Source organism: Panthera tigris, chromosome B1 (genome assembly GCF_018350195.1).
Source record: "Panthera tigris isolate Pti1 chromosome B1, P.tigris_Pti1_mat1.1, whole genome shotgun sequence".
NCBI lineage: Eukaryota > Metazoa > Chordata > Mammalia > Carnivora > Felidae > Panthera > Panthera tigris.
In genome coordinates this window covers 199,618,150-199,639,361 of record NC_056663.1, presented here as the reverse complement: position 1 = coordinate 199,639,361, position 21,212 = coordinate 199,618,150, and the positions used below count along the sequence as shown (strand labels likewise).

General features: G+C 52.6%; 3 protein-coding genes across 5 annotated transcripts in view; 1 reads left to right on the top strand and 2 right to left on the bottom strand.

Moving 5' to 3' along the window:
- LOC102963439 (MORF4 family-associated protein 1) overlaps positions 1-20,872 on the top strand; it is a 46,421-nt gene extending 25,549 nt beyond the window's left edge. The window contains exon 2 of the mRNA XM_042984981.1: positions 20,850-20,872. The gene's annotated coding sequence lies outside the window, so the exon portion shown is untranslated. The remainder of the gene's footprint in view (positions 1-20,849) is intronic.
- Positions 2,065-4,073, bottom strand: LOC122238131 (putative MORF4 family-associated protein 1-like protein UPP). Its single transcript, XM_042984984.1, has 2 exons — positions 3,724-4,073; positions 2,065-2,781 (listed from the first exon to the last, which is right to left on the bottom strand). Exon 1 carries the CDS (start codon positions 4,071-4,073, stop codon positions 3,738-3,740), a length of 336 nt encoding a protein of 111 aa, XP_042840918.1. The 3' UTR covers positions 2,065-2,781; positions 3,724-3,737.
- On the bottom strand, positions 6,194-15,787 carry LOC122238132 (putative MORF4 family-associated protein 1-like protein UPP). 3 transcript variants are annotated; one of them, XM_042984986.1, is made up of 2 exons: positions 15,437-15,787; positions 6,194-7,600 (listed from the first exon to the last, which is right to left on the bottom strand). In XM_042984986.1, the coding sequence occupies exon 1, from the start codon at positions 15,785-15,787 to the stop codon at positions 15,452-15,454; it is 336 nt and encodes a 111-aa protein (XP_042840920.1). In that variant the 3' UTR covers positions 6,194-7,600; positions 15,437-15,451. The 3 variants fall into 3 exon arrangements, with proteins under 3 accessions (XP_042840920.1, XP_042840921.1, XP_042840919.1); XM_042984987.1 differs by lacking the exon at positions 6,194-7,600 and adding an exon at positions 7,756-7,773; XM_042984985.1 differs by lacking the exon at positions 6,194-7,600 and adding an exon at positions 13,736-14,650.
- Positions 20,873-21,212: the final 340 nt, after the last annotated feature.

Below are 21,212 nucleotides of genomic sequence, written 5' to 3'. Positions count from 1 at the left end.
GGCTAGAACTCCGGGAGTGACAGCACAAGCAGGCAAAGGAAGTTAAAGGCAGGGAGGTGGGTTCAGTCCTCATTTCCCCTCTGTGCAGTCACAACGGTGAGATCCTCGACCTCACTCCACACCCCTGCCTTGTCCATTTTCCACAACCATGTGCACGTTTCTTAAACTACAAACGTGAAAGTGTTGTTGACCTGCTCAAACCTTTCCACGTCCCACCGTCACTCTACTTCTCGATTGTTTTTCAGCCAACCATCCTTAACTCGACGGCCCTGGGACTCAGAACGCGGTACCTTGACCGGCGGCAGAGGCATCACTGGGGAGCTTATTAGAAACTCACACCCCCCAGGTCCTTAACTACAGGTTAGAACCTGCATTTTGAGGAGACCCCAAGGGTTCAGCTGCTCGTTAAGTTTGAATAGCCCTGCTGCAGGGGCTCGGCCCACAGCCAGAAGCAGCCTCAACCGTGAGACTTCTTTAGCGAGTGGTAGGTCATTTGAAAATTAGTCACACGTTCAAAAATGCTGAGTTCAGAATCTACCAACATAACCCCTGCTATGGAGTACTGGACGGCACGTCCAGGTGCGGCCCGGAGCACAGACTCCCTGGGGGGAGAAGCATGGACACGCACGGTCAAGTTTAAACTCTACAACAGTCGTACGTGAACCGCTACAACCATGCCCTCTAGCTCCCTCACCGCCTCCCCGTTCCCCGCAAACACCCTCAAACCCTCTCCCATCATGTCACATTTCTACCTACTGACAGACTTTCGGGGTCGGTTCCAGGACGCCGGTTCCTTGTGCCCGGAGTGCTGTTCAGGCATCTGAGCTCACGCTTCTGGGCCCAAACCAAGACTCGCTTCGTCTGAAAAGTTTTCTCAAGCTCCCGATGCTCAGTGGACTCCCTCTTCAGTGCTCCCACCATACTAAAAACACAGGGTACCTACCTACACCTCCTGGTCTGCCACACCCAGTTTACACCTGTGGTCCCAAACCACATTATTACTAGGGCCACCTCTCACTTTCGAGACTGCCCCACTTTGGCAAGTGATATGGCTACATACGGCTACCCTCAACAGGGGCTCAGGCCCCGAACCCCAGAACCACTGCTGGACCCTCGCGCACCCCCAGTCCCCTGGTGACATCTTCAGAGCGCGGTCCACACGCTCACCGGCGCCTGCAGCGACCACTCTGCCCCGGGCACCCCCAGCAGTTTGTGGGCTGCCTGCCCACTCTCACCCTTGCTCGCCCAACTGGCAGTTCTCAACCCAGCGGCCAGTGAGTCTCCTCAGACCTGCTCAGATGCTGCTGCTACTCCACGCAGACCTTCAAACCATTTCCACGCCATTTGCACTCAGGGCGATGGCTCCTTCTGACCTCGCCGGCCTGCCATGGTCTCCCGTGCCACCTGGGCCGCACGCTGGTCCTCACCTCTTTGCCCTGCTCGCTCCACCTACCTACAGGACACTCCTTCCCTAGGTGCCCTCGCGTATGTTCCACACGACCTGTCTTTGCTCAAACGTCTTCGTATGTGTCGTCTGACCATCCTCTATAAAGAGCAACGCCTCCCCCGCACCTGATCCCCACTTGTGTTTTCTACAGAAATTACCACTACCCAACACACACGTTTTTTTCCTGCCTTACAACGATGAGGCACTGTTCTAAGCTTACAAATATCAGACCCAAGTGGACAAGCACTCTGTTCATGGATGTACCCACAGCATCTGTGGACGCTCAACTTACGTGGTTAACCAAAGACCAGCACAGGGGGCACTGGACTGCGATTGTATGTTTACAGAGCTGTCTCAAACTGAGATCGTCTCTCCTGGAAATTGTGAGTGTCCAGCAGAGTCTAACGTGACACATGGTCACAGCGAAAGTTAAGTGACTGAATGAACTTCAGCTCCCTCAAGGCAGAGGCCAGACCAAATGCTTTCACGAGCCCCCTTCCTGCTCTGGCTTCTCTCCCTGCAGATCAAACCTCCCTCTGGCCCACAGGCTTTGAGGCACACTCCCAGATCAGAAGCACTGGACCTCCATCTGAAAATGATGACAATCAAAGAGAAACTTTCATTGTGAAAAAAATTTATTTATCTCACCTTTTCCCAGCCAAGTCAATGGCTTTGGTAGTTTGCACAAAGATTCCAAAAACTGGCTTTCAATGCTTGTGTTCCAGGCAAACGAACTTTATCACAAGCTAGAGCCCTGCTCTCAGTTCCTGTGAGCTCTGCTCTGAGGACCTCGGCCAGAGGTCCTCTAAGCCTGGAAGATGCTCCCTGCTATCAGTTTGGGGCCCACCCCGGTCCGCGCCAGGCTGTCCTCCCCAAACCCTCCAAGCCATGCAAATATCACGTGCAGTTGTGGCAGAGAAGCTCCTGAAATGCCTGACTAGATCAAAAAAGTTTATCTCAGAGTCAGCCAAGACTCACAGTACCTAGATCTCATCCTTTCGTCTAGGTTGCTCACCAGACACGTTACACGATGTGCACCAGTTTACAGGCCACAGAAAAATTACATTTCTGGGAAAAAAAAAAAAAAAAAAAGAAACAAGCAAACAAAGAAAATGAAAAGAACGCAGCTCTCCTCCTCCGAGCTGACGGACTGCAGAATCCCAAAACGCGGACATCGCCGCTCTCCGTGCCCAACAGCCCCCGATCTCACCGGGGGCCCTCTCAATCTGATCCAAAGCGGTGGCGTCCACATCCCTGAAGGGGGTCTGGCTTCCTGCTTCAGCAAATGCAGCCAAGTAGCGTCTTCTCTCTTGCAGAACTCCGACCTCAAGTTTCTTTCATGGGTTCCCCAAATTCCAGGAAGCATTAAAAAAAAAAAAAAAAAAAAAAAAAAAAGCAAAAAGATGTTATTTTGGAACTTTCAAAACACAGTAACATCACAGTAACGAATATGACCACACAGCAGCTTACAATCTAGACCCTATTCCTTTACATTAAGAGTACTTACCTATAAGCTGTCTTTTTGAAACGGAATTCACCTAATAATCATAATCATACCCGCATCTGTAATACCGAAACCATTTCCCCAGAATGACGCTGGAGATTTAGTGTTTAACATAGTGAAAGTATAGAAAAATAAGAGAGAGAAAACCAAACATTCTCGATTACAGCCTCTCCAAGCAGTCAGTCTAGAGTACGAGTGGGGAAATTAACCCTCACAACTGAAATTCTAAGACTCGCATATCCGGAGTCAAACGAACTCAATCAACCACCCGTGCAAAATGCTGTGAGGTCTGGGGGCCTGGATGGCTCAGTCGGTTAAACTACCGGCTCAGACCAGGATCTCACCGCTTATGAGTTCCAGCCCCGCGTCCCGCTCGGCACTCACAGCACAGAACCTGCTTAGGATTCTCTCTCTGGCTCCCCATCACATGCCTTCTCTCTCTCAAAATAAACAAATACAAATTTTAAAAATGCTGTAAGGTCATCGGAAGCGCTCCAATATCACAGCACGTGCAAGTTCCCGTCCTGTACTTGGTTTCACGCTTCTCTAACTGGCCCCCTCGTGCTTCGTTCGCCCGACGGCCTACGCTTTCACCCCAGGCCCCGCCTGCCCGCAACTGCTTTACTACAAATGATCGTCACGTTTCACAACAACGTACTAACTGCTTTCTCCTGATTGCCAACGTAAAAGCGCGACCCTGTGTCCGCCCCCCACCCCGTTCCCCCTCCGCCGGGCCGTGCACCCCCGGGCGCGCAGCCGCCCGACACCTACCCGCGCCCGCGTCCTTCAGGAGAAGCCGCAGCTGTCTATCTGGCCGTGGAGCTCCACGATCCTCCGCCCCATCCGCGCCACCTCGGCGGCCTTCCTCTCCGCCTTCTCGTACAGCTTCAGCACCCGCTCCTCCGCCTCGCCGCTCCCGCAGCGGCCCTGACCCACGGCGCCCTCCACCGAGTCCACCTCGCTCTGCAGCCGGTCCAGCAGGATCCCCACCTCCAGCAGCTTCAGGCGGGCCCGCAGGTGCGCGCGCACGTGCTCGCGCTCGAGGGCGGCGCGCGCGGGGCTCCGGGGGCGGTCGCGGGGCTGCTCGGGCCCCCGCCGCTCGTCCGCGCCCTCGGGCCACATCGCGCCGCCGCCGCCGCCGCCCGGCCGCCCCTGCGGGCCGCTCACCGAAGCCAGGACGCCGGCCGGCCGGCCGCGGGCGCCAGGTGCGGGGCCGAGCTCGGCGGGAGCGCCTCCGTGACGAGCAACAGGTTCCCCCAACTTGGCGCAGCAGAGACGGCGTCCAAAATGGAGCCCCAGCCGTCTGCCAGAGCTGTGCTCACGTGCGGCCCTTTTACGACACGAGGGAGCTCCTTTGCGGCCGCGCGGCCCCGGCGCCGCGCTCCGCCCGCGGTCCGTAGGTCCCGGCGCGCCGAGGGCGCAGGGCTGGGTCCTGAGGCTCGGCCGTGTAGACGTCGGCCTCTTTGCGCCCGTGTGGCGCGCGGCGCGGTCCGGGGAGGGCGCTGACTGCGTTGTACGCTTAGCTGCTTAACGTTCTCAGTCGTGAGTCGCCGAATTGGGTCGGCACTGCTAGAATCCTTCAGTGCAGCGGGCTACGGGGTGGCGTGCTGAGCGTCAGGGGTTTGGGTCTGGGCCGTCCCGCCCCGGCCGCCACCCGTCCTGGCCTCCCGGGAGGTGGCCGTCCCCGACGCTCCCTGCCTGGCCCTGCTCTCCATGCCGCCCAGCCCAGCCTAGCCTCCGCCCGGATTTTTGCTCGAAGCGTAGGTTTCATTCTGCCTTGCGTTTTGCTTCCAAGTCTGCGCCTCGCTTTACCCGGACTGTAGTGTAGGTCTGGGTGCACACTGTTTACTCTGCCCCGCCTGGCGCGCAGCGTGTCCTTGGGCGGTAATTCTGCAGAACTGATTCTTCATCAGATCATATAAGCCCCTCCTTAAGGCAATAGACCCTGGGGGCAGGTTCTTGGTTCAGCTTCCCCACAGCCCTCACCTGCCGTGGCACACAGCAAGAGCTCAATAAATGTTGCTTTAACGTTATTTCCCAACATTTTTTACACTGTTTTTTTAAAAAATTGAAGCGTAGTTGACACACGATGTTTCAGGTGTATAAAGCGATTTGGCAGCTCTATACATTATGGAATGTTAACTACAAGTGTGGTTAACATATTGACAGATATTTTAATTTTTTCTTTTTTAAAGTTTATTTTTATTTTGAGAGAACGAGACAAGAGCGGGGGAGGGGCAGAGAGAGGGAGAGCTTGATGTGGGGCTCAAACTCACAAACTGTGAGATCATGACCTGAGCTGAAATCTATGGTCAGTTGTTTCATTAAATTTTTTTTTTTAACGTTTATTTTTTTTGAGACAGAACATGAATAGGCGGAGGGTCAGAGAGAGAGGGAGACACAGAATCAGAAGCAGGCTCCAGGTTCTGAGCTGTCAGCACAGAGCCTGGTGCGGGGCTTGAACTCACCGACTACGCGATCACGACCTGAGCTGAAGTCGGATGCTTAACCGACTGAGCCCCCCAGGTGCCCCTATAGTTAGTTGTTTTAACTCACCTAGCCACACAGGTGCCTCTTAACATTTTAATCATTGAGATCACCTCCTAGCCAGAGAAAATTCTACTTTATAACTTAAAGGGTTTATGGGGGGACATGTGATTAGATGAGGTGTGCCCGAATAATCCCCCTTTTGCCATATAATGTAACATAATCACAGGAGTAATACCAGGTATCACAGCTCATGAGGACCCGTATTAAAATTCTGCCTACCACAGGCTTCTAGGGATCCGAAGGGCATGATCTCACAGCAGCCAGATATGACCAAAGTAGCAGCAATTAGGCCTGGAGAGCTAAACATAAGAATTGCTTGGCTTTTGGTACATGAATGGAATGGAATAAAATACAGAGAAAACCCACTAAGTTTTGGAGGCAGCCATGTTAGCAAAAATGCTGCCAGCTTGGATGAAGAAAGACTAAGACTCTCCAAAATGTAGAAAGGTTTCCTGGCTCCCAATTTTTCTCCTAGCAGAAAGCAGGCTCAGTAGCCAAAACTGACGTATTTTTCAATTCCCTCCTCAGAAGTGGCCAAGGAGTGTGATGGAAAAGGAAGAACCCGACCCACTCGGAGAGCCCAGACAAGTGTGCAGAACAATGAAGAAGGGCGGGGTTAGCAAACTACAGCCCTTGAACAAAGAATGCTTTTCACATATCTAAAGAGTTGTTAAAAACACACACACACACACACATGCACACGCACACACACACACAAAACTGACCCACAAAGCCTAAAAAAATGAATAATCTGGCCGTTTACCAAAAAACGTGTGCCAGTACCTGCACCAGTGAACCGTTTTTAGGTTCCAGGACCAAGGCCTAATCAAGGAATGTTCCTTATCCTTACAGTGAGAGACCAGACAGTATTTGCCTACGGCACATCAGCATTGCTGTAAGTCATCAGCTGCTGGAATTCGTCCTCACATAGGGACGCCATCCTGTCTCGTCACCACTGCGTTTGTCTCTGTGCGGGTGTTATAGATTACATGTTTGTGTTCGCCCCAAATTCGTAAGGCAAAATCCAGGTCCCCATTTAAATGGCATGTGGGGGCGGGGCCTTCGGGAGGTAATTAGGCCTTGAGGGTGGAGCCCCCGTGACGGGATGAGTGCCCTTCAAAGCGGAGACCCCAGAGAACTAGCCTCTCTCTCCTCCGTGTGAGGCTACAGTGGGAGGGCAGCTGGTCCACCAGCCAGGAGGAGGGCTCTCACTAGATGCCAAATCCTTCAGGACCTTGATTGCGGATTTCCGGCCTCCAGAACTGTGAGAAACGGTTTGTTGTTTTCAGCCACGCGGTCTATGGTATTCGTTATGGTAGTCTGAACTGAGAGAGTGGGCAAGAACGAGTCTTTTAAAAAGTTCATAAGCCTCTGCGCCACGGAAAAGCTGATGTGGGTCACAGGATCCCAGACTTCTAGCTGGATGGCATGACTGGAAGAAATCTGGGAGGATCCTTAGAGGAGGATGAGGAAATTTGACGAGTAATTGGCAAGGAGACAGATTGTGGCAGATGGTACAGAAGATCCCAGTTTTCCACCCCTTCCTGCCTCCTCGTCCTTTGCCTTGTGTCTTGCTTTGGCCAATGAAATGTTAGCAGATGTGACACAAGCACATGCTCGAAGTGTGCTAACGTGTCTCTGCTACGAGAACAGGCCAGCTTCTCTTATTGGTCTCAGGAGGAAGAGGGGAGGAACACTTGACCAAGGTGCCCTAGACAGGCCCAGCTTAGGTCAGCTGGCACCGCAGACACATTACTTAGCCAGTCTGGATCACCCAAGTCCCAGCCAAGGTGCAGGCCCTTGAGGAATGTTTATTGTCACCGGGACCCAGGGTGGTTTACGCAGCAAAAGCTAATGGGTCCGTTCGATGTGAAGCCTGTCTAGGTTAGATTATGGTCCCAGAAAAATTAAAATGCCCAACTCTTTTCCTCCATATTTTTACTCCATCCAGTCTTGATTGGAGGAATCTCACTCAGATGCCCAGATGTTGTTTTTTTTCTTTAGAAACTTGGGCCTGGGGTGCCTCGCGGGTTCAGTCAGCAGAGTGTCGACTCTTGATCTTGGGGTCCTGAGTTTAAGTCCCACATTATGCATAGAATCTACTAAAAAAAAACAACAACACTTTAGAAACTTGGGCCTGGAGTATCTTCTTCAGGAAGTGGTATTCAGCCCCTTTGCACCTCCGAAGCTTCTTCCATATCCCATGTTCACTCTGAACCCGTCTCTTCCGTGTCTTGTTTTTCGGGATATCACGGCACCAGACTTACAAATTCTAGAAAATATAAATCGGTCGTCACTACAGCCGCTTTTAGTATCCCTCCCATATGTAAAAATGATGTTTCCAAAACCTGGACGTTTTACAAGCAAGATCACGCTGCTGCTGCCATCTGCAGACTGCATTACGCTACATCAGAGAGAGGGATAGAATCGACAGAAGAGAAAGGAAAAAGTCCTGGGTTCTGTCTTTTCCCAGTGCGATCCGTTCCCAGACTGATCCACAATCTGTGAACCCAAAACCCACTGGGGAAAGGTCTTCCATCAAGTGATGATTATTGCACGGTGAGTCTGTTTCACATAGCCAGCAACAGAACGACTTGTAAAGAGAACTTATTTCTATCAGAGTGAATGTAGAAGATTTGGTAAGTTCCAATCACCATTGAACACTTCTCGTCCACGACAACTGGCCAAAGCACAGATGTGCGAGTGGACAGAACCTTCCAGATGACCCCAGTCGCCACCTGACTGCAGCTTCATGAGACACCCTGAGCTTGAACTGCCCGGCTGGGTTGCTCCCAAATTCCTGACTCCACAGGAAGAGCAAGAAATAAATGGCTGTTGTTTTAAGCCACTAAGTTTTGAAGAGATTGTGTACATAACAGCAGATCACTTGAGGAGGTGCTGGTCTCTGGAAACGGTTACTCCTGAGACACAGTGTCAAACGTGGGCATGAGTGTGGTACTGGGCAGTGGGCAGGGGCTGGGAAGATGTTGAGACAGAGAAAGCTGAGGCTCTAGTGAAGGTTTTCAGTGAAGGCTGAAAACACAGGATTCTGGAGGAAAGGGGATCTTTGTTACACAGCAGCAGAGAACCTGACAATCTACAGAAAATGTGTACCTAATGAACTGAATGGCCAAACTAAGGACATGTGAGGGCAGTGTTTGTAGTAGAATGTAAGAGGAAGAAACAGCCGTTAAATACAAAAGAGCCAGCAGCTGGTTGAGCGTCCAACTCTCGATTTTGGCTCAGGTCATGGCCCCAGGGTCATGGGATCGAGCCCTGCATTGGGCTCTGTGCTGAGCATGGAACCTGCTTGAGATTCTCTCTCCCTCTGCCCCCTCCCCCACTCATATGCACGTGCTCTCCCTCTAAAAATAAAAGATAAGAGAGCCAGGACTTGCTGGGTTTGCTGGGTTCTCATTCCCAGCCTCTCTGGATGGCAAACAGTGCTACCATTTAGGAAGGTCTCTGAACAGAGCTCAAATCCACGCTGCTGTCAGGAGAATATGGTTTAAAGATGAGACCCAAAAGCACGACTAGAAATCCTCTGTTAAAACCTCAGGAAGATTTATGGTGTTACCTCATAGAGCCTTTCAGACAACAAAAGGCCTTCTGAGGATCTTGAAGGCACGCCTCATGCATCTTCTCTTGCAAACGACAGGATCTCTAAGAATCTGAAGGACACTGTCCCTGCAAATACCACTGGAAGCCCAACGTAGAGTGAGGTAGAGTGAGTTTTGTGGATGTGGCTTTCATGGGTATGTTAATCAATCACGAAAGAAGAAGCACCGTTTCAAAAGGAAGCACATCAGTTTGAGTTAAAGGAAGACCTACCATAGAAAACGAAAAGGGGATCTTGGAACCCCAAGTTTCTGCAGGCAAGAAGCAACTGGAAGAAACTACTCGGATTCAGTCCTGAGCTACATCTGAAAAAAGGAAAGATGGCTCAGAGGTTGGGACCGAGGGCCCAGAGGCTGGAGCCAGATTCCCAGAGAATTGTTCCCAGAGAGTAAGACTGGGCCCTGGTGGAGGAACTGGGAACAGAGCCCTGCTGCATCTCAGAACTGCTGCAGACTGGTGATTGGCACTTGCTGTTTCCCCTCTTTTGGGTCATGTCTGTAGCAGCTGGACGATGCTGGTCCCACCACGGTGGGTGTATGGGGCAGACAGGGCATCTCACCAGTGTGCAGCCTGCATATGGAGAAGCAGTTCTCAGGGGCTGTCCCTGGGGAGCCTCTCCCATCCTTGGGTCTGATCTCGATGACCAGACCCTGGACCTTGGGCCTCAGTGTGCTGACATAATGCAGTAAGACTTGGAGGCTTTTAGGGAAAAGTGTGAGTGTGGGTTTCCATAGGGAGGAGTGTCACTGTTGTGGCCAGAGGGACGGGCTGCATTCTCCAAAGATGGCCACCACGGCATTTCTGGTCCCACGTGCTCTTCTAGAACCTTGCCACGTCCCTATCAAAGGGAGGAATCTACGTCCCCTGTCTTGGAATCTGGATGGGCCTTTGTGGCCACCTAAGAGAGTATGGCCCAAGTGATGCTATGACTCCCGGGACCAGCTGAAAAAAAGACACTGCAGCTTCTGCGTGGCTCTCCTGATACATGCAGTTTTGGAGTCCTAAGGTCTCAAGAAATCCAACTACCCAAAGCCACCACAATTGGAGAGACCACTGGAAGAGAGCCAAGGAGATGCCCCAGGAGCCCAGCATTTAGGTTTTCTGAGTCCAGGCACCAGACATTGAAGAGAAGAAGCATTTGAGAAGAATCCAGCCCCAGCCTCCACCTGACAGCCCAAAATGCTGAGCTGAGTCCTCCAAATTCTTGACCTACTCAATTTTAATATATGTGTTTTTTTATTTGAGAGAGAGCGAGAGAGAGAGCGTGCACACATGCAGGGAGGGGCAGAAGGAGAGGGAGAGAGAGAATCCCAAGCAGGCTCCAAACTCAGTGTGGAGCCCAATGCAGGGCTCTATCTCACAACCCTGGATTATGACCCAATCCGAAACCAGGAGTTGGATGCTCAGCCGACTAAGACACTCAGGGGCCCAGACCTATTCGATTTTTGATCTGTTATGTAGCGAGAGATCACCACGACAGAGTGCAAGAGGCTGCGGTTTGGTGAAGGCTTGAAGTACCTTCTGCCACAAAGCTGAGTCCGTTTTCTCTGGCTGTGGAGCTCATTGCCAACTTGGCGGCTTGAAAAAACACGCACCGATTATCTCACGCTTTTGAAGGCAGAAGTCCAGCATGGCGCGAGCCTCTGCTGGTGTCAGCTGGGCTACATTCCTTGCTGGAGGCCCCGCGGAAGAAGCCATGCCAAAGCTCCTTCAGGTTGTTGGCAGAATCCAGTTGCTTGGGTTTCGAGGACTGGGTTCCTGTTTCCCTGGCACGTGGCTGCCTCCATCTTTAGGCCAGCAACGTGCATGGAATCCTTCTTGTGCTTTAAATTGCCTGGATTTCCTCTTAAGCTCCAGCTCTCTGCTTTGAAGGGTCCACAGGCTTACACGGGACCCACGTGGCGAATTACGTCTGCAAGGTCCCTTTGGCCTTGTACTATAGCGCGTTCGTGGAAGCGGCACCGTGTGCGGAGATCGCGAGAGCCAAAATTCTGATAACAGAAGTTGAACTTGAAGAACCCCAGGCAATCGGGCGTTGGTTTTGCTCTGCCTAACCTGCTAGTGACCCGCCACCCACGTAACTCAATAGTCAAACACCGCGGTGTGTGACCTGGAACAGAGGGAGGAGCAACACGGGCACGAAGCGCCACGTGATCGAGGAAGCCCGTTCTTCCAGCTCCTTGGGACATAGGAGGCCCCTCTGTGTGGCCCACCTCCCCTCTTAACGCTCCTGACTTCGTTGAAAGCAAATCTCGAGTGGCAGCATCTCCATCCCGCACGTCTTAGGGAGTCCCCGTTTCCCTCTTCGTGTTCATCCGCTGTATGAAAAAGTTTTGTTACAGAGGATTTTCTTACCCCCTCAGCTTCCCATTACCCCCCAGGCTGGGTGGAGGAGGGCAGCTCTGTTAGGGTGGAGGGGGCAGCTTTGTCAAGGGACGGTGAAGGAGCTCAGGTTTCCCAGGGGTCCAGGAGAGCGGGGCCGGCACTGAAGGAGGAGTCAAGGGGCAGAAGGGGCAGGGAAGCAAGATGACGGGCAGAGTCGGCCAGCAGAGCACGGAATCCAGATGTCCATCTGGGACAGACTCAGTGAAGACAACACGTGCCAGCCACCCAGGGTCTCTGAATGGTCAACGCACGGCGGGGCTGTTACTTGTAGATGGACTGTACCTGCCCACCCACGGCTTAACTCAGGCGGGTAACCAAGTGCTTTCAGGGCGGGGGTGCGGTGGGGAATGGCAGGGGGCTAACCCAAGTGCACGAGGAATTCTGACCTGTGAGTAAAAGCAGTGTGGATGTGGGACCAGGCTCACCAAAGCTACCACTGGAGCAGAGAGCAAAAAATGGTACGCGGCTGTCGCAACCAGAAAGCTGGGACTCCGTTCTTATCTGTGTTTCCTGTCATCACCCCCGGAAGTACTTGGAAGGGGTTCATAGGAACATTGGTGCATGAACCTGTATCGTTCTGTCAGGTATTTCATAGAAAAGTTGGGTTGATCCGTGGGTTGACTCATAATGGGCTGCCGAGAAGACACAGGCAGCCTAGAAGGCGGCAGAGCCCAGCGTGGGGGGCACAGCATCCTAAGACAGGCCACAGCGGGAGCCCCTCAGCTGGGCTGGAGGTGGCCTGGCACAGAGCTCAGGACTCTGGCTGGGGAGGGGAGGCGAGGAGGGGATCTGGGCAGGGGCAGGGGGGTGTGCACTGGGCTGCAGATGGCAGGCGCTCTCCAGGGAAATGATGGCAGTGCTGTACCTCCTTGCTCCCTGGCTTGAGAAACCTCAGGAGGGAAGAATTCTTGGGGTGTCTCATGCTTCTGGTCGGTTACCAGAGGCCACAGAGCCTCTCGGTTCTGCGAAGGATGGAAAGAGGCTTTGCAGCAGTGAGCACAGAGAGGGCCGGGGGGGGGGGAGGGAGGGTCTGGCCATGTTTCCCACAGCTGGAGAGGGCACCGCCTCCCCGGGTGCGGCCACCAGCACAGGACACGCCTTCCCGTCAGCCGGCTTAAGAAGGGAAGACCCTGCCTTGAACCTGCGCCTGTCCATCCACGTTTTTCAGGAGTTCTGTGTACACACAGTTTCCACTTCTTACCTGCTTCGGGCTGGACTCTGTCCCACCTCTCAGCTGCAGTGGGGCTATTCGGGCAAGGACAGGAGCCCTCAACAGGCAGCACAAGGCCGGTGCGGCTGGAGGAAACTCCAGCGGCGGCAGGAGGCGGCCAGACAGCGCAGGGGCCAGGTCATGCGGGTCTACCGCCTCGGAAAGCCTTGCTAGGTCAAGGGCAGGAAGCGACTCTCCTCCGGAGCAACTCCCCTCCCCTTCTGGGGAACCTGTGCCTCCACCCGGTGGGGCCGACCAGCTGACTGATCCCTTTGCCGGCTGCCCACAAGCAGTCCGACAGCACCCTCTCCTGGCTCCACTTGCCACCGACCCTCCAATCCGCTTGGAGCCCGCGTCAGGGACTCGGTTCTCACTGCAACAGGCTCCTGATCTCCGGCTCCCCCAGCCATCGTCTCCAGCCACCGTCTCCAGCCAGAAGACGGCAGGCAGGACCCGGGGAAAGCACAAATCTCCCGCCCTCCTCCCGGGTGCCTGCTCTGCTCCATCCTTCGGTCCTCCATTCAGTTCGCTGCTCAAATGCTGCCTCCTTGGGAGGCCGGACTTCCCTGGTCTAAAACAGCTCACGCCTCTGACCCTGCTTGGACTTTTCTTCAGAACACGGGGCACAGCTGGACAACAGGGCACAGGTTTGCTTGCTTGTTGTCCGCCTCATCCACCAGAAGGAGGTTAAGGGCAAGACACTGTCCCCCTTTCCTGTTCTGTTTCAGAATACCTGGCATGAAACTGAGCACGCCGTATCTGCAGTGTTTTGTCGTAGGTCTTCTCTGCCACATTTCATCTCTGTGTTCCTAGTTCAGGCCGTGGAGCACATTATGCAAGGATGTCGAACAGATGCGCTTCCAGGCCAGAGCCTGGACAAGCAGATTCCATGAGGAACCTTTCCTGCTGTAAGAACTGTGCTTGCTGACCTGCCCTTCCCAACGGTGGGTTTATGGAGCGCCTTCTGAGCCACAAGGAGTTTACTGCATTTGATGACGAGGATAGCACGGCACACAAGATAACCCTGAGAAACGTTTTTTATTATCTGTTTCCTGGCAAAGTTGCAGGGCTTTGGTTTATTTGGGCAAACTTACAAATGCTTATTACATACGTTGTTTTAACCTCAAATGGACGGGGGGTGGGGGTGTGTGTGCTACTCAAATGAGCGTAACCAGACAATTAACAGCCCATGAAACGGTGCTGGCCCTGTTCAGTTTAAGTCCACAGCTCCTTCCTGGGACCATTAAGGCACATCCCTCTTTCCAGGCCTCAGAGAGCCGGAAATGCACTACCGAGAGCTGTCCGTGAAGCTGAACCTTAAGCCAGACCACAAACAAAATGTAAGAACACAACCACAAATCAGACTCTGCTGGGTTGTCCAAGCCCTCCCAAGAGTTCACGTTACATGCGCCAAATACTGCGACTTAATTTCAGAGGGAAGCCTTGTTGGGGTCACAGAGAAATGACAAGTTCTGAACTTGTCACCACCACTTCCCATCCCTTTTCTGGTGGCACTTTCCAGCGAAGCAGGCGCAACTCCTTCAGCAACTCCGCTCTTTGACAACCGACACGGTGTCTTCCTCGGCCCAGACTTTCCAGCAGTGATTAGGTCACATAAGAGATAGTCAAATGCCCAGAAACAGAAAAATGTAAAACACTGAGAAATTCCAAGCATAAAAACATGACCACCTCATCAGTTTACAATCGAGACTCAAACTGCTTTGAGAACCTTTCCCCAGTAAAAGTTCTTCGCAGAACTAAATACATTTGGCAATCTATAACCACACAGTGGTCACCACACAGACTAACATGCGGATTTAACAGTATACGTAGAAACGACGTCTACAGAAAAACAGAGAAGTGAGAACAACAGGTTCTCGGGTCTCAGCTTTTCCAGGGCGTCAGCGGACCGGTCAACCAGAGTCTGACGGTGAACCTATTGGACAATTGGGAGAAATTTATTATCAAGACGTTGCCTGTGAGAATCGTAGAGCTCTCGATCGATAACCACTCTGTTCAAGGTCTGGCACTCAGAGATCTGGCCAAACTCTAGCATGGCTTCCCCATCTTAAGGCTGTGACCCCAGCCCTCCCTCAAGTGCCTTCGAGGGGTGGGGGGAAGCTCAAAGTTGCTGGGAAAATTTACTGTTTGTTCCAGCCAAAACCTACCGATAGGCAGAGAAGCACCAAGACCCCCTCTTAGAGTAGCTACCTTATGGAAGGTTTGCACTTATAAAGGCTCTCTGCGTGCTCTGAAATGTAAATCTACTACCCAAAACTGTCTCCTCGAGGACGGGAAAGCCATCTCTTTGGCCTCCCATTCTCCGCAGGGGTATAGGGAGATAGGGTGCCCGAAAGGTTCAGCTGGCACCTGTGCGCCCGTCACAAAGATGAGACTTTGCTTCTCTGAATACGCTCCAATTAGCAAATCCAGATGGCCTCGTCACACGGACCAAAGCCCTCTTTTTACCCTTCAGTGCCTTTCCCCCGGCACAATCCAATCTTTAAAAAGTCCAGCGCCGGGAAGCTGACTTTAGTTCATGCTGGATTATCTCCCCTGCTGCAATAGTTACCACTCAATAAGATGCGTCCTTACCGCTTCGACGAGCGTCCAGCTTTCTCTCTGTCACCAACCTACAAGCCCGACCCTCGGGGCCTGCCCCCCACCCCGTTCCCCCTCCCCGGCGCGCAGCCCCCGCCCCCCCCTCCCCGCCGACACCTACCCGCACCCGCGTCCTTCAGGAGAAGCCGCAGCTGTCTATCTGGCCGTGGAGCTCCACGATCCTCCGCCCCATCCGCGCCACCTCGGCGGCCTTCCTCTCCGCCTTCTCGTACAGCTTCAGCACCCGCTCCTCCGCCTCGCCGCTCCCGCAGCGGCCCTGACCCACGGCGCCCTCCACCGAGTCCACCTCGCTCTGCAGCCGGTCCAGCAGGATCCCCACCTCCAGCAGCTTCAGGCGGGCCCGCAGGTGCGCGCGCACGTGCTCGCGCTCGAGGGCGGCGCGCGCGGGGCTCCGGGGGCGGTCGCGGGGCTGCTCGGGCCCCCGCCGCTCGTCCGCGCCCTCGGGCCACATCGCGCCGCCGCCGCCGCCGCCCGGCCGCCCCCGCGGGCCGCTCCGCCGGGTCTGGAGGCCGGCCGGCCGCGAGCGCCAGGTGCGGGGCGGAGCTCGGCGGGAGCGCCGCCGGGGCGAGCGGCGGGCTCGGAGTTTTGTCTCCTCTTAAAACTTTCCCCCAACTTCTCCCGTTAAAGAGCGCAAGCCACGTCCCACTTGGCCTCCCCGCCGCCCACCAGCGCCCGGCGCCCTCGCGGCCCCTTTCGCGACAGAGCCAGAAGCCCTTTACGGCCACGCCCCCTGGGCTCCCCGGCCGCGTGCTTGGGGGGTCGCGCGCGCGCGCGCACGCGCGCAGTTGTGTACCTTCGCCTCCCCCGGTCGTGGCTCTTCTCTGTCGAGGACCTGGGGTCAGGGCTTCAGGAGGTAGGGGTTTGGCGGCATAGGTTTTAACCCTGAGTTGCAAAAATGAGTTTTCGGCCCCAGAGATGCAGACTTCCCCGGAACACTGGGCTGCAGTCGGTCCCCCCCGCCCCACCGCCCTCACTTTGTCCCCACACTGCTCTCAAGGCCTGCCACCCAGCAGGGCTTCGATAATTTTTTTTTCCCTTACACTATCGGGGGGGGGGGGGGGACGGGGGAGGCGATAAGTGGGTGACTTTATGTTCTAGGCCTGTGGCCCCCGGGACGGGCTAAAAGGAAAGACTGGGGGCTCCTGCCTGCCTGAGTGCTGCCTGTTTGGGACTGAGCTTTCCAGTGGATCAGATGGAGCGAGTAGGTCCACTTCTGAAAGCTGTCAGGGTTATTCAAAGGATTAGGGGGGAAATGGCGTCAAGGCCCATTGCAGACTTGATGAAACCATCGGACAGTGGCAAATGGTATTGTTAGTAGACCGTGTGTCTCTGGTGGTTGTGGGCAAAGCGCTGGAATTAGATCCGGGATTTGGACCCCAGCTTCCTGATATGCTGGCTGGGAGACTTGGGCAAATCTCGAGCCTGAAAAGGACTGCTGGTGCTGAGTTGCAAGTGGCCGGGTGCAAGGACAAGAGAGAGGCACGGAGGAACTAAGGGTGGCCCCCAGCTGGCAGCCAGCAGGGAAGCAGGGACCTCAGTCCTACAACACGAAAGAACTGTATTCTGCCAACACCGTGAATGAGCTTGGAAGTAGTTCCTTCCTAGGGCCTCCTGATAAGTCACCCGACCCCTTGATTTTGTTCTTGCCAGACCCAGAGCAGAGAAACCTGCTAAGGTCTGACATTCAGAACGCTGATAATAAATTGTATTGATTTGAGCCGCTAGACTTGTGGTAGCTTCTTATAGCATCAGTAGAAAACTAGTGTCGGAGAGGTCTGGTTGTGAGTGGGGCTTGGAACTTAGTCCACAGGACGTTTACATGAAGTTAGGAAAAAGTCAGTCGTGAGCCTAAGGATGGGGGAAAGTGGATAAAGATCCTTCGGGACTTGTCACAACCTTATTATCCTTTGAGCTCTGTTCATACAATTTAGAGTCTCTCCCTCCCACCCCCCGCCCGCCAGGATAAGTGTTGAAAATATCTTCTCCCAGCTGAGGGTTGACTATTTTTTTGAAAATAGACTTTATGTTTGAGAACAGTTTTAGGTATATAGAAAAATAGAGAAGATAGCAACAGAGAGTGTGGGCTTAACTTCCCACTTTGATTAAGGTTCCTTTGATAAACATAAGATTTTAGTTTAAAAAATATTTTAACAGGCACTGGGGCACCTGAGTGGCTCAGTCAGTTAAACGTCCGACTTCGGCTCAGGTCATGATCTTGCGGTTCGTGAGTTCGAACCCTGCATCGGGCTCTGTGCTGACAGCTCAGAGCCTGGAGCCCGCTTTGGATTCTGTGTCTCCCTCTGTCTGCCCCTCTGCCGCTTGCACTCTGTCTCTCGCATTGTCTCAAAAATAAATAAACATTTTAAAAAGTTAAAAAAAAATATCTTGGGGCACCTGGGTGGCTCAGTCGGTTAAGCGTCCGACCTTGGCTCAGGTCATGATGTCACGGTTCATGGGTTGGAGCTCCAAGTCAGGCTCCGTGGTAACAGCTCGGAGCCTGGAGCCTGCTTTGGATTCTGTGTCTGCCTCTCTGTCTGCCCCTCCCCTGCTAGTGCTCTGTGTCTCTCTCTGAAAAATAACACTAAAAAAAATTTTAGAATAAAATACAAAATCTTTTAAATGTGGGGTGCCTGCGTGTCTCCGTCATTTGAGTATCTGCTCCTGATTTTGGCTCAGGTCATGATCCCAGGATTGTAGGATCAGCCTTGTGTCTGTGCTGGTAGCATGGAGCCTGCTTGGGATTCTCTCCTCTCTCTCTCTCTCTCTCTCTCTCTCTCTTTCTCTCTCTCTGCTCCTCTCCTGCTCACATGCTGTCTCTCTCAAAATAAATAAACATTAAAAGAAAAAAATTATTTTTAATGTTTATTCACTTTTGAGAGACAGAGAGAGACAGAGCATGAGCAGGGAAGGGGCAGAGGGAGGGAGACACAGAATCCGAAGCAGGTTCCAGGCTCCGAGCTGTCAGCACAGAGCCTGACGCGAGGCTCGAACTCACAAACCGGGAGATCATGACCTGAGCCGAAGTCAGACATTTAACCGACTGAGCCCCCCAGGCTGAATGCTCTAGTGTTTAAAACAAATTTGAGGCGAAATTCGTGTAATATATAACTAAATCTCCATAAACTGTACAATTCAGTGATATTTCGTGTATTCACAGTGTTATACTACCGCCAGCTTTCTCTAGTTTTAAAATTTTTTCAGTTCTCCCCCAGTGCCACTCAGTGATCGCCCCGCAGCCTCCCTCCCCTCACCCCCTGGCCACCATCAATCTCCCTTCTCTCTCCACGGATTTGCCTGTTCTTGGTATATCATACGCACTCCTCTGCTGAGGCTTCCACGATATACCACAGAATGGGTGAGTTTAAACAACAGAGATGTATTTTCTCACAGTTCGCGAGGCTGGAAGTCCACGATCAAGGTGTTGGCAGATTTGGGTTCTTCTGGGCCTCTGTCCCTGGCTCGCACGCAAATGGCCACCTCGCTACTGTGTCCTAGCATGTGTTCTGTGCTCACTGAGCATCCCTGGTGTCTCTTCCTCTTTTTATAAGGACACCAGTCCTGTTGGCTTAGTATTCTACCCCTGTGACCTCATTTCACCTTTATAACTTCTTTAAAGGCTACTATGATCTGAATATTGTGTCCGCCCCACCCACCCCTGCCAAATTTGTATGTTGAAATCCTAAGGCCCGATGTGATGGTGTTAGAAGCGGGGCCTTTGGGAGGCCTTAGGTCATGACGGTGGAGCCCCCCCCGACTGGGATTAATGCTCTTATAAAAGAGACCCCCACGGTACTCCCCAAAGCCTTGGCCTTCTCCTTGTGCCCTGTGAGGGCTCAGCAAGAAGTCCCCGGCTGCTATCAACCAGGAAGAGAGCCCTCACCAGAGTTCAGCCATGTGGGTGTCTTGATCTTGGATTTACAACCATTTTTGTTTCTAGAAACCTTGCTAAACTCTACTACGAGTGCTGATGATTTATCGTTAGATTATTTCAAATCTACGAACGGTGAGAAATAAATTTCTGTTGCTTATAAGCATCCCCCAGTCTGTGGTATTGTGTCACGACAGCTATAATGGACTAAAACAAAGGCCCTGTCTCCGAACACAGTCACGATGGGGATTAGGACGTCAGCATATAAATTTGGGGGGACACAGTTTGGTCCATAACATCATATACAAGGAATAGCGGTGCCTGGGTGGCTCAGCTGGTTAAGCCTCTGACTTCGGCTGAGGTCATGATCTCACGGTTTGTGAGTTTGAGCCCCACGTCGGGCTCTGTGCTGACGGCTCAAAGCCCGGAGCCTGCTTCCAATTCTGTGTCTCCCTCTCTCTCTCTCCCAATCCCCCACTTGTGCTCTGTCTCTCCCTCTCAAAAATAAACAAACATTAAAATAAATAAATACATAAAAGGGATCATACAGAGACACTGGCTGGCTCGGTGGGAAGAGCATGCGATTCTTAATCTCGGGGTGATGAGTTAGGGCTCCACGTTGGTGTAGAGATTTACTAAAAAAAAATAAATAAACTTAAAATTTCTTAAAAAAAGAATGCTACACTTGTGTGGCCTTTTGTGTCTGGGTTTTTTCACTTTGCATAATATTTTCGAGCTTCATCCAGGTTGTAGCAAGTATCAGCACTTGATTCCTTGTTTGGGCCAAAAAGTATTTCACGAACATGCCACAATTCGTTTATCTGTTCATCCATTGGTGGCCACTGGCGGGGTCTCTACCCTTTGGCTAGTATGAGTGATGCTGCTCCAAACATCCTTGTACAAGTTAGTATTTTAATTTTGATGAAGACAAAATATCAAGGTTTCCTTTTATGCTTCCCCCCCCCCCCCCCGGTTTTATTTTAAGAAATGCTTGGGGCGCCTGGTTGGCCCAGTCGGTTAAGCATCCGACTTGATCCGTCATGATCTCACGGTTCGTGGGTTCGAGCCCCGCGTCGGGCTCTGTGCTGACAGCTCAGAGCCCGGAGCCTGCTTCGGATTCTGTGTCTCCCTCTCTCTCTGCCCCTCCTCCGCTCCTACTCAGTCTCTCTCTCTCTCTCTCAAAAATAAATAAACATTAAAACAGATTTAAGAAAAGAAGAAATCCTTGACCGCCCTGAGGTCATATACTCTCTTCTAAAAGCCTTGATGTTGGTTTTCTCATGGTTGTGGGCAATCCACCTAGAAACGCAGTTCGAGGCAGGGATCTACTGGCAGTTTTCCCGCCGTGTGTGTCCGGTTATCCCAGCCCTGCTTACTGAATATTTTATCCATTTCGTCTGATCTGCAATGTAACAGCTGTCAGGTGGCGACTCAATTCGTCGCATGTCTGCATTCTGTTCCATTAGTCTCCATCTTTGGGCTGTTACTCTAGTGACTTAATTACTTTATACTAAGTAGGCTTTGTAGTGAGTACCGATATCTGGTTAAGCAGGATAAGCCTCCCCCCCCCCCCCCCATCTGCTTCTGCTTCTTCGGGAATGTCCTGGCTTTTCTGCTTGTTCTGACTTTGAATTCCTTGTTTAAGTTTCACCAGGACAACCAGACCCACCTGATGAGACTTCTTCGATGCACTGGGCCAGTCTGAAAAAGAATCAGAATGCCTTCTGTTGAGCTGATCAAAGGAACACCAAGGATTGCCAACAGTCACCAGAAGCCGGATGGGACAAGGAAAGATTCTCTCCTTGAGACTTCAGAGGGAGCATGGCCCTGCCGACACCTTTGTTTCTGATTTCTATCCTCTTGAACTGTGAGAATGGATTTAAGCCACTTTAAGCCACTCTTAAGCCACCGCTTTAAGCCACTCGGTTTGTGGCAATTACAGTATTCTTAGGAAAATAATACAACAAGCAGCGCCTGGGGGGCTCAGTGGGTTGAGCGTCCAACTTCG